The sequence below is a fragment of the Thamnophis sirtalis genome, unplaced genomic scaffold (genome assembly GCF_051295495.1).
Source record: "Thamnophis sirtalis isolate CommonGarterSnake01/CBP01778 unplaced genomic scaffold, rThaSir2_p1.2 scaffold_6, whole genome shotgun sequence".
Classification (NCBI taxonomy): domain Eukaryota; kingdom Metazoa; phylum Chordata; class Lepidosauria; order Squamata; family Natricidae; genus Thamnophis; species Thamnophis sirtalis.
Window position 1 is genome coordinate 67,394,137 of NW_028261386.1, and position 12,795 is coordinate 67,406,931.

A 12,795-nucleotide genomic window follows, 5' to 3' on the forward strand; every position below is an offset into this window, starting at 1 on the left:
TTATTATGACATAATCCTTCACAGATGGAATTAAATATAAAAGGTATAAACACTAATAATTAATTGTCATAATGGGCAATCCTTGCTTAAACATTCAATATGCAGTATGATAAGAAGCCTTTATTTGTATTTAGTTTATAGGAAATAGAACTGAGCCTGCTAATTAATTCTAATTCATTTGTTTTAAAGTGTTCTCTCACCAACCCTAGTTTCTGAATGATAATATTTGTAATGTCAAATTTATGCCCATATATTACTTTACACAATGTTACACTGGGTTCATTGTTGTAATACTAATAAATAATGGCATGTATCATATTGGAACATGAGCCACAGTGGCACAGTGCAATACTGCAGGCTATTGTTGCTGACTTGCCGGCTGCCTGCATTTGGCAATTCAAATCTCACCAGGCTCAAGCTTGACTCAGCCTTCCATCCTTCTGGGGTGAGTAAAATGAGGAGCCAAATTGTTGGGGGCAATATGCTGACTTTGTAAACCACTTAGAGAGGGCTGTAAAGTTGTATATAAGTCTAAATGCTATTGTTATACAGAATAATAGCATTATTATTGACAGAATAGGTATTAGACTTGTGATGGAGGCATGGTGAGTTGTACATCTCTCTGTAGAAAAATGATGACAATTGTGGAAAAGACCAAGTAACTGGTGAGTGGACTGGTGGTTTGGAACCTCCTTGGAAAAGGAGAGGGCCACATGTGCTCTGCACAGCTGCTTGTAAAGAGACCTCAGAGCAGCAATCAACCATGGGATAGAAGAAATGAAGGTATTAACTATCAAACTCACAGTCACAGCAGAACCTTTTGAAGACACTAAATTCAGTAGGCTCACTTCTAATCCCTTTTGGAAACTATTTATCTAACTATCTTAAAGCTATCAGAGATCTTCAGAAAGGTAAGTGTGAACAGCTACCTGGTAAATCTATCTTTGTTTCTGAGCAAAAGAAAAATTAACTGTAAGTTTAAGAACATAAAAAAATATGAAATAAATGGCAAAAAGCTAAATAAGATTTAGAACCAAAGTATTATTTGATTACGAATATAGTTATGAAGATATTATTTTCAAAAATCATTGTAAAAAAATAATTGTGGAAAAAATAGGAGGAAGGAGGAGCATATTATATATTTGCTTCCTTGAGTTATACCATTCTATATTTCACAAATATAGTTTATGAACTATATTAGTTTCACAAAAATAGTTTCTCATTACCATATATACTTTATGCTTCTGAAATGTATGCACACTTATATTTTGGAATAATTCATGTTTATATGAGAAAGAAGGCTATAAGTCAGACGTTAAAAGCAAGAGAAATGTTGAAGGTTCAACAACAAATAAATGTTTGAGTAGTCTTTAAAGCAACATTTTAAATACTTACACAGCTGATAAAGAACTATCCTTTTTGGGTTTCTTTTTTTCTCGAGCATCACTGAAATCTAGAGCAGCCTTGTCCATTCCCAGCAATTCACTGATTCTGTCTTTGCCATAAAACTCTCCATATTTATCCATAACCTGAAACAATATAGTAACAATTATTTTTCCTTCTGAAATGTTATTTATCTAAACTCAAGTTTTTACAGAACCCTCATCATGCAGTGATTAAGGTGTAATATTTTTATATAAAATTCTATATCTTTATATACCTCTGGAGCATCTACCTCATGGGGTAAGAGGTTCAAATTAGAAAGATATTTGACCTAACAAGTTATAGGTTCTATACTCCAGTGTTTGAAGAGAACTGATAAACTGGATTGCAGGATCTTCTACAATGAGTAGGATGTTAAATGCAAACAAAAATTATGTGAAGAGTCAGGAAGCTGTTTATCTTAGATTTGTGGGCTCTAAATTAGTCTTGGCAATGGGAAGGGTGACAGAAATGAGGAAAGAGAACTAATTTGGGAAGAGGCAATATTCTAACTTTGGATCTGGCAAGAAGGAGAAGGCAGAGATGGAAAAAGGAGCAGAGACAGAGAGAAAGAAGAGAATATAAGAGTGTTTGGAAATAGTAGGGAACCTCCTCCCTTCCCCAGGTTAATAAGTATTGAGGAACAAGAGGGGAAGAAGGGCAGACAAGAGACTCTGTGCAAAAAATACTACAAGTATTGTCAGCTAAATCAATACGGCTTCAAGAGCTGGAAGTTCATCTGTGACACGTTGAGAAGCAATTTTAAGATTTAACTCAAGAAAATAAAGCTGCAGAGACAAGAAACAAAAAGAAAACTAGAGTGAAGACTATCAACTAGGAAGCCACTATAGGAGTGATGGCAGAGAACATTAAAGTGAGCCCATTTTTGAAGGTATAGAAAGATAGCTAATGTGTTCTCAGATAGTTAATTTAATTACATAATATATAGTTCCTCTTATATCAATAGGCATATTGTTTATGTTGTTGCTTTCTAATTATTGCATATAAATAAAAAATGTTTTTTAAAACCCTTTGTATTTAAATGGGGGATATTCTTTTCCCTATTGGATAGCCCAAGAGAGTGGGGGAGACATATCTTAGGACTTCTTCTGTTAGCAGAAGTGTGCAAGATAAAATATATTCTACAGGAACTGGAAAATCTCTGGGAGAAGACTCATCTAGGTGTAGCATTAATATTATAGCGGGTTAAAAAGTGCCATACATCTTAAATCACAAACTGATAATGATTCTGAACATAAAAGTACTATCCACTTACTGAGCAAGCCTTGTTCTTGTGACTGAATGTATGTTGGTTTGAAGAGAGAATGAAGTCATACATAAAAGTTGTAGCTCCATCTATGCTGACTCATAAATAGAGCCAACTCAACTTTATTTTAATCTAAAACACTAGTGCATTGTTTTTAAAATACAGAGTAATGTATACCTTCTTATTTAACAACCACAATCAATTCCTTAAATCAGAAACAATAGTTGCTAAGTGAAAGAGAGAGGGGGAGAGAGAGGGAGAGAGAGGGAGGGACGGAGGGATGGATCACCAGTTGTTGCCACCTCAGTTAGATAAAATTCTTTCTCTTGCAGCTATATGAAGTGTTACTCTCATTCCAGTGTGTATTGTTGAAGGCAAATTAAATTGGGCTGTAAGTGTGTGCATTGGTTGTAAAATGGTTTTTAAATTAGCATTTTATTTGCAAACATTTGCTAAACGAGGTAACCATTAAACTCCGTGAGGCTGGTAAACACTGACTCAAAAGTATATACTGTGTGTGTATACACACACACACACACACACACACACACACACACACAAAATCAGCACTTTAACAGAGACTTAGTAATTTTCACTGAGCAATGAACATACACCACAAGCTTCATGAGTGGTGTACTCAGTTTGATGTAAAATTGAGTGAACGATCCCAATATAGTTACTCAATATGGATAAGAAATCTGATCATATGAATTCATAATTACAACCAATAATGGTAGAAAATAATGTAGGTCAGAAATTAGACCATGCTATTTAAAACTGAAACATATAATTTAACAATAATGAAATACTTTACCTTTCTTTTCACAAACTTGTCCCAATAGTTATTAGGAAAAGACCTATGATTTGAAAGAAATTATGTTTAAATATAAGTTATCATTCACTTCAAAAAACATAGTTTTTCTGAATTCCAAATTTACAGAGATCTTTCTTGGAGGTTCCAAGTTTTCCTCACCTGTAAAGGAACTTATGGAAGTTACAATTTCTCACTGGAAAATAATGCTCAGATAATCATTTAACAATTCAATGCAAGTTCATTTTTTTCCTTCCTAAAGTTAAAGTTGAAAATTAAACTGATGCTAGTTATTTCCTTTATATTTTTTTAAATATTTTATTTCTTAAATTGCAACTAAATGTCACTTTTCTCAAACATTGTCCAGTTATATGGACTGATTGACTTATTGCATTACTATCAAAATCATCAAAACATTTAATAAACTTATGAATTAATTTCAAATCTGAAATCTGATACCACATGAAGTCCTTATTTTTTATAATTCTGGTTAAATATTTTCTGTAATAATGGCCATAATGAAATCGTACATAGACAGCATTCAGTATTACAGGAAGCTTAATTTGCTATCTGGATGCAGAATTGATTGACTTATTGCATTACTATCAAAATCATCAAAAATTTTAATAAACTTATGAATTAATTTCAAATCTGAAATCTGATTCCACATGAAGTCCTTATTTTTTATAATTCTGGATAAATATTTTCTGTAGTAGTGGCGATAATGAAATCGTACATAGACAGCATTCAGTATTACAGGAAGCTTAATTTGCTATCTGGATGCAGAATTGTACTGGTAAACATTTGCATGGTAAATGTTAAATATTACATTAAGCCATTAAGCTATGTGTAAAGGTAGACAATTTATTTTTAATCTATAACAATTGCACATGTATTTATTCATAAATTGGCTCTTTTATATCCAGATCAATGGGGAGACATAAAAAGTTTTGCAGGGAAATTTAGGAAAAAATATATATTTAAGATTATACAAATTTCAGGGCAGCTAATAAAATATACATTTGTTAATTATATAAAAGTGTGCATTCTCAGAATATAAAGATAATGCATTAGAGGACTAATTTTGCAATTTTCTGAGCCAAGGCTTGAACAAAGTTATTAAAAGTTGTGAGAAATCCAGAAAAGAATTATTGTTGTTTATAAAATATTTTAAGGGCTGGAATATATAGATGATTTATTATTGCCACGCATTACCATTTTTAATCTACATAAAATCTACCTAGTGTGATTTTTTCCTGCAACAGTTATATTAAGTGCATTCTTAAATGCATTCATGTAATAAGTATATTTCTCAGTGCTTGTTTTCAAAATAGAATTTCATACTGAAATATACCTAGGAGAGCTATAGCTGCCTCTACTTTTGCAATTTGTGTCCCAGGTGTATCCAATCACTACTTATTCCTGGTAAAATTAAAAGTGACGTGAGCCATGGAGCCTCAAAAAAAGATAAAGACTCACTGTGTATTGATAACAAGTCTGTCCCATTGTCCCTTAATATCATCCTCTGAAGGCTGTTCTGTAATATACAGCCCGTCAAATTCCAATTTCCTTGCAACTTCTTTTTCTCGCTTAAATATTACCAATGGAACCTGGAAATAGAAGTAGAAAAAGTTGTTTAATTCACTTGGAGCAATTACTTGTTAACCGTATCTGGAAGCTGAGAAAAATGCAAAGAACTGATAAACTTACATACTTCTCTAAAGTAAGTGTCTTTGCTCTTGCTCTTTGGAACATCCCCCCCTCCCGCCCCTCAGAGGTGAGGCAGACCCTGACTCTCTCCTGACTTGCTTGGAGCCTACAGAGGAACACTAAGCCATTGGGTTACTTAGCATCTTGCAAGCCCTTCTTCTGCCTTTCAAAGTTGAGTTTTAATTTCTCCACCCTTTGTTTAATTGCCTCTTAATATAATATTTATATACAGCTTTTATGTTTCACTTGCATTTTACTTAGTCGCTTTGTGAGGGAGATAAATGTTTTTGGTATTTGATATATCAATCAATCAATCAATCAAATAGTATTCACAAGGACTTTCTCCCCAAAAGATGATATAATCCAGTGAAGAGAGATTACAAGGGTGAGGAAAGAGAAGAATTTTAACTGATTCTCCTTTCCCACTGCAATCTCCTATTTCATTTTCCATACTACTTTAGAATGTCCTTTCCAGAAAATGTTTTAGAAGCTATAATGGACTATAGCAGGAAGGGACAATTACCTGTAATCATTGCTTTTTCTTGCCAATAACAGATATGCAACAGGTGAACAAAATTAACAATTTTTCTAGTATGTTCTTTCCAACGAAAAGAATTACATAATTCAGAATACAAAGTTTTGATTTGTTTGTATTCATGTTGCTGACATAACCTTTATTGTTACTTCTTCTGACAACAACCAATAAAATAAAATACACAAACATAAATGAGTTATCAGGGAGAGGGAGACAAAATAAGTCCAAGGGAACTATAGTCCAGTAAGCAGATCAGGGGTGAAATCCTCCCTGTTTGGACCGGTAGGGACAATTGTCCCTGGTTCTGCGAACTGATAATAAAAAAAAGTTTCCAAGGATCACGCAGCTCAACTGTGTTCTGTGCGATCATTGGAAGCTTCTTTTTTTTTTTCATTTTTTAAAGCATATTTTTCCTGCCTATTTGCCTGAACCAGCAGGAAAAAAAATGCTTTAAAAAGTGAAAAAAAAGTTGGCCACACCCACCCAGTTACATGACAACCCCCCCAAGCCACGTCCACAGAACTGGTGGCCAAAAAAATTAGATTTCACCGCTGAAGCAGATGTGATATCCTCGTTCTCTTACTTTCAGACAGTAATACCCAATGATGCAGAAAAAGGAAATGACAGTGTGTAAAATCGCTAAAATGCGGAGTGTAGGTTCCATGTAGCCACTGCTTTCTTCAAGGACATAGTGTACTGTGATGATTCTATGAGAAGGACTTTCTAGGCTGTTTAGCTTCATTTTCTCAGCAGTATTAACTACTTGTACTTCCTTTTCTTCTGATACTGAAGATGTAGATACCTGTTGAAGAACAATTTGACAGAAATATCACATTTCTACAAGCTACACACAAAAGAAAAGGGCTAACGGGTGGAAGCAGGATTATTCCAGGGGTAGATCATTGACATTTAACAGTAGGAAGCCTTGAGCTGAAATTCTGACAGATCTCATCCCCTCAATTTCTTTCTCTGCTGGCATTTCTTATTTTCTTTAGTCAAATGCTATTCAAATTTTACAAAAAAATCCTCAACTTACAATGATTCAGTTAGTGATCATTCAAAGTTACAACAGCACTGAATAAAGTGACATATGGCTGCTTTTCACGCTTACAACCACTGCAGCATTCCCATGGCCACGTGATCAAAATTCAACTGCTTGGCAACTGGCATGTATTTATGATGATTCCATGGTCCTGGGGTCATCTGATTGTCTTTTGTGACCTTCTGACAAGCAAAGTCAATAGGGAGCCAGATTCACTTTACAACTATGTTGCTAACATAACAACTACAGTGATTCACTTAACAACTGGGGCAAGAAAGTTCATAAAATGGGGTAAAACTCAGTTAACAACTGTCTTGCTTAGCAACAGAAATTTTGGACTCAGATTGTGATTGTAAGTCGAGGACTACCTATGTTTTCAAATTCTATCTTTAAACAGTATTCACAACTCTACAAAGCTTAACTATTTTTAATAGTGTTTTAGCCTCCATAAGCATCCCCCCCCCAATCGTTACATATGTTTATTGCTGCCTTATAAAATTATGGTATTGATTGCACTAATGATATTATAAAACCTAGTAAAACTTTGTTGACTTATAATCTTGGAATACGGAGAAATGATACAGAATAAATTCAATCACCTTTAAGGCACATTTATGCAGTAAATGCATATACTAAAAGCTGTCTATATAAGCAAGCCCTAAATTCAGGATATTATGTCAGAATTTTACACTACGGAGTAAAGACTTTGAGTTAAAAATCACTTAGTTTTTTATATGTCAGTTTAAGTTTAAAGTATGAAGGATTTACCTTGTAGAATAAAAGAATGAAATTAATGGCAAATGCAACAAATAAAGCCAGCATCCTCATATTGTAAAAATTCCGGGCAAAATAATTCTGAAAAAAGAAATAATTTTAAATCAGTTTTAGGTAATAGTTAAAGTACTGAATTAGAAATCAGGAAACTGAGTTATAGTCCACTATTAGACACAAATGCTGGCTGGGTAATTTTGGGCTAATCTCTCTATTTTCGCCAAACCCACCTCACAGTGAAGTTATTATGAAGGAAATAGGAGGTAACCTGATGAATTGTATACAACAAAGACAGGACATAAATCTAACAAATAAATATGCTTAATAGCTAGTTACACTTAATATCTTTATCTTCTCTACATAACTTGCAGAATGCTATTCTAAATAATTACATAAGACGTTTTCCACTTCTAATTATTCACATAATTTATGACAATTAAAAGCACTTATCCAAATTATGTGTATTTAATGTTTAAGGATTGTATCTGAACAGTGTGTATATTAAACAGTACCAAACTATACTAAAATGCAAATAAGAATGTAGAAATGAACAATACTTTCCCATCTACATATTTCATATAGATGTTTGATAATCTGCAATGAGGGAGAAAATACCCAGAAATGGTTTTGCATTCCCTCCCCAAAGAATTTTTTGTGAAAATAAATAATGTCTAGCTTTGGAATAGACATAGACATAAACATGAATTAAGCTGCAAATATAAACATTTAAACAAATATGTATACAAAATGATGTATTATAAGGAATACTTGTCTATTTTAACTTTTAAACCCCTTACAAGGACTTTCTGTTGATATGCAATAATTTTTTTCCAGAAGGCAGATTCTTGCAATTCTAGTTCACCATGCCTATGTTTGTGACGCTGCCTTGGTTTCTGCTTTCCCTTATCTTCTTTTGTTTTCTCTTCCTTTTCTCCATCTTCTCCCCTGTAGACACATATTTTCCAAAACTATAATATCAGTCACATTTCTCAATTAAAATTTAATATCTTAATGAGGAAAGAATCAACTTGCACCATGGAGAGGAGAGATCTTTTTTCCAATGATACAAGTATGCTAATAGTTGAACAAAGACTATGGAAAATGTACAATATGTAAAGAACTCAGAAAATCTAATAACAATAATCATTTTATAATAAAATTAAAATGGAACAAATATTGTGTTAAAAAGTAAAAATATACTACAAAACAAAAGTGGTGTAATCCTAGGTTACAAACTCCTACATGGTGTTCTGCTTGATTCCCCAAGTACAATAAACACAAAGTAAATATATACAAATGAATTGTTAATTTATACTGCAATACAAAAATAATGGGACATACTCTGCTTTTTCATGTTCAAATTTAGTATCTTCTCTTTCATCTTTTTCATCTTCATTCATCTTCTGGTCCTTGAATAAATAAAAATAAACAAGACAGAAAACATTATGACAATGATCCATTTTCAAATTATATGGCATAAAACAAAAAAAGAGGTATTGCTACTAAAAAACCTTTAAAAATACACATACATTCTATGGCTCATGTAAAAATAAGATAACACATTTTCATTTGAAAATGATTCTTTCATTTTAAAATTGAATCTAATTTTTAAACCCTTACAATCTTGAAAAAAAATTACCTAAAATTATCCACTTTAAAACAAGAAAAACGTTGTTTTTTAAATACCTGTGTTTCCCTGAAAATAAGACAGGGTCTTATTTTCTTTTAAGCCTCAAAATAAGTGCTTGGCCTTATTTTCGGGGAGGTCTTATTATTTTTGAGGTGCAGGAGGTGGCGAACGTGGTCATCTCATGGCTGCTGCTGTATTGCAATATTTTTGGGAGGGCTTAGTTTTGGGGGAGGGCTTATTTTAGCACATGCACTCAAAAGCTCGCTTGGGCTTATTATCCTGGGAGGTCTTATTTTCGGGGAAACAAGGTAGCATTAATTAATTAAACTAGCTTTTAAAAAAATAAAAAAGAGAGTTAAACAAGACAGATAAATAAAAACAGTATTTGTACCTGCACTTTTTCTTGCACATCAGGTAAAGGGGGTAAAGAAGGACTGCTCAACAAATCGCTCAAGCCTGCATTTGGATTATGTGGAATTAGTTTATACTGTCCTCCTTCTCGTTTTAAATCTAAGCCAAAAATATCTGAGAGGAGGTCACTATCTTCTGATAGAGCTTTGAGATCAGTCAGGTCTTCTGCAGGCAAAGCAGCTTCAGCTGGCTTCCTTTCTACTTCTTCTCCATCGCCACGGACCTCATCCTGAGTAGGATCAGGCATGTTAGCTAAAAGTTCGGCTACTTTAATTTTCTTGGCTCCTTCAACCAGGCTCCCTCCAAGCAGCAAGCTGTACATGATTTGAAAGAAGCCTCTGAAGACACTTGATAAAAAATGCATGAAACCCATTAAAATGGTCCAGTAGGAAGAAAACAAAGCCATGACCATGTCCTTCATGGTCATTTTTTTCATCTTCTTCATTTGCTTCTTTATACTTTTCATGCTTAACATTTTCATCAGAGTCAATATGTTATGCCTGAGGGCTATTAATGCTGATGTGATGGTCACTAGAGAGAAGAACCCTATTCGGGGGTCTTGCTCTTCCAGCTTGTCATTTTCATTTTCTTCTTTGTTCATAGACCGCTCGTTCAGATCTGATTCTGAGATCTGAGCAGCCAACTGCATTTCAAAGATGGTATCTTCACAAAAATTAACGAAAAGTTCCATTTTTTCCTTTTCCCCACCTTCATTTACCACATCGAAAATAAACTGCCTCTTTGACTCTTTAACCTGAGGTTTCTCCCACTGCGTCCGACTTGATTCACTGATCTCAAAGTAAACTCGTTCAATGCGCTTTGCGCTGCCCATTATTTCTATGCGTCCTAAAAAGGGCTGGAAGTAGTTGAGAACACTGTTTGCCAACTCAAGGAAAGTTTGGAGTCGCGTATCATGGGGCATGTGCTCTGACAGGTTTGTCAGCAAAACAGCAACATTGAAGCCAATGTCTTTAGCTGGCTCATGAAATCGTTTCACAAATTCCTCATAGTCCAAAGTTTCATTCTCATCTGTTTCAGCACAGGAGAGCAGAAACTCAGTTTCCGATTGAGTATAATGTTTGTGGCTCTCCATCGCTTTGTGGAAATCTCTCTTGGAAATAATGCCCTTACCATCTGGATCATATTCTTTGAATGCATCAGAGAAAGTTAAATCCTTCAGTTTTAGAAACATATCAAAAAATTTTAGAATCATTTCTACATTGTTGAACGATTCCACCAGCATGTCAACCATTTGCTTGCCGATTGTTCCATTCACAACATTACCTGAATGCGGGAAAGTGTGTCAATAATCTTATTGACTGACTTGTTTACTTTAAATCGTCTAAGTAACACAAAGAAATATTATAAACATTGAAATTATACTACAAATCTGAGGACAACAATACTGTATTTCTAAATATCATTTAGAAATATTTAGTTAATATTTAGAATTGACCAAACATGAAGCAGCCTGTGTTTTTATTTCAAGCTTAAAAGAAAAGTATTTAATAATTGCATTACATTGCATTTCAACTATTGATGCTCCCATTTCCCTGTTCTGAATTACAGAGTGCATATCATGGCTGATGGGCTATCAGGAGCTGTTGGTGAGTGGAAGTGGTCACAGCTGGTGGTCAGTCAGACACGAATGCTGAGAATCAGATAGAGATTACCATGTTTCTGTACAAACTTTGTGGTTATATCTTTATACAAACATACTCTCACAAAGAGGATGCACAGGGTTAGGGAAAGGTTTATCATGCTCCTATCATGGTTCCAAGGAATTAGAATTCGTTGTTTAAATTCATTATAATTTTTGTAGGTTAAAGGAGCACAGTTCAAAAAAAGGCAAATGATTTGTGTGGACACTTATCCATGTGTGCATGCTCATCAACTACACTAGTAGGATCCATTTTTTTGGCTGATGGAGGGAATTACACTTTGGGGCAGACTGAAGGTTTCAGGGGTTGCATATGATACACAGATTACAATTACAATAAGCTTTTATGAATACAAGTATCACTATTCCTTTATCCCAAGAAAAGCCTTCTAAAGAAAGCTTTTCCCTTTGAAATGAAGGAAAACTTAAATGGATCACTCAAGATCAGCATTAATAAAGGGACTAAACTGGTAGCCCACTGAAGAATCAAAAGCATGGTAAATTAAGTGGATCCAAAATTGTCGCCAGCACATTCTTGAGTATTCTACTTATAATCTGTCACCAGCAAAACAACCACTAGATATAACCCAATTCCCTTCTATCTATACAGTACTAAGGTTACAACAGTAAGCTCTTTAGATCTATCTGACTATACAGTACTAGTGAATGCCATGCTGTTATTTTGCAAATAGATCTGTCTGCCAGAGAGGAGTTGTTTCACACTATTTAACACCCTTCCCCACCCTTAATTAATCTCTAGAAAGATGTAAATGTGTTTCATTTTTATGTACCTCACTAACATCAGAAAATGTTATTTTTTTAATTGATTACCAGAGTTTGAATTTTTCCACAGTAATCTATACAAATTGGCAGGCTGAATACTCTCTCAGCCAACTTGCTGATATTAATCCTGCTTTTGCATTTCATTCATTGACACTACAGTAGGCAGGAAAATGTAACCTCTTTCTTCCCTCTTGTGAGCCTAATAAATGTGTATTTTTAAGATATATTTTGCACTTGGAAGAAACACCTCATAGGTGCAATTTGAAAAATAACGTAATAAAATGTGTTTAAAATTATAATTTTAAAGTTACCTTCCAACATAGATAGCAGCATGACCACCATATCTTTCTGAAGGTCCATTAATTCTTTCAGTAATTCAATTTGACTAGAATCCTGTCAATATAAATATAAGATACCCATAAATCTTTTTTTTATGCTGCAAGGAGATAAAATCTTATTCCTGCCTTGCCATAACTTATAAGAAAAGAAGAGGACATGGATTTTCAAACATTACTTTAGGAATAATTCATGTGAAATTGTTTACATTAATTTCTTCAAAGACTCTACATCTTGAATCACCCAGAGAACAACTTTCTCAAAAAAAGTGACAAATATCAAGAAATGTACCAGCTTTAACCCCAGTAAAGCCTATCTTTCTGAATCCTTCCAGGAGTTCTAATGTGCATAGTTCTGCAGTTGTTTTTCAAGAGTTCATTAGGTTATACATTTCTCCCACTAACATCTAGCAACCTA

At 33.9% G+C, this 12,795-nt stretch overlaps 1 protein-coding gene across 1 annotated transcript in view; it reads right to left on the minus strand.

Moving 5' to 3' along the window:
- Positions 1 to 12,795, minus strand: part of RYR2 (ryanodine receptor 2) — a 276,429-nt gene that overhangs the window by 10,768 nt on the left and 252,866 nt on the right. Inside the window, exons 89-97 of the mRNA XM_087718053.1 lie at positions 12,354 to 12,435; positions 9,580 to 10,883; positions 8,900 to 8,967; positions 8,356 to 8,503; positions 7,556 to 7,642; positions 6,329 to 6,547; positions 4,980 to 5,110; positions 3,504 to 3,546; positions 1,396 to 1,529 (exon numbers count right to left, since the gene is read on the minus strand). Of these exons, the coding sequence (XP_087574179.1) occupies positions 1,396 to 1,529; positions 3,504 to 3,546; positions 4,980 to 5,110; positions 6,329 to 6,547; positions 7,556 to 7,642; positions 8,356 to 8,503; positions 8,900 to 8,967; positions 9,580 to 10,883; positions 12,354 to 12,435 (2,216 nt within the window). The remainder of the gene's footprint in view (positions 1 to 1,395; positions 1,530 to 3,503; positions 3,547 to 4,979; positions 5,111 to 6,328; positions 6,548 to 7,555; positions 7,643 to 8,355; positions 8,504 to 8,899; positions 8,968 to 9,579; positions 10,884 to 12,353; positions 12,436 to 12,795) is intronic.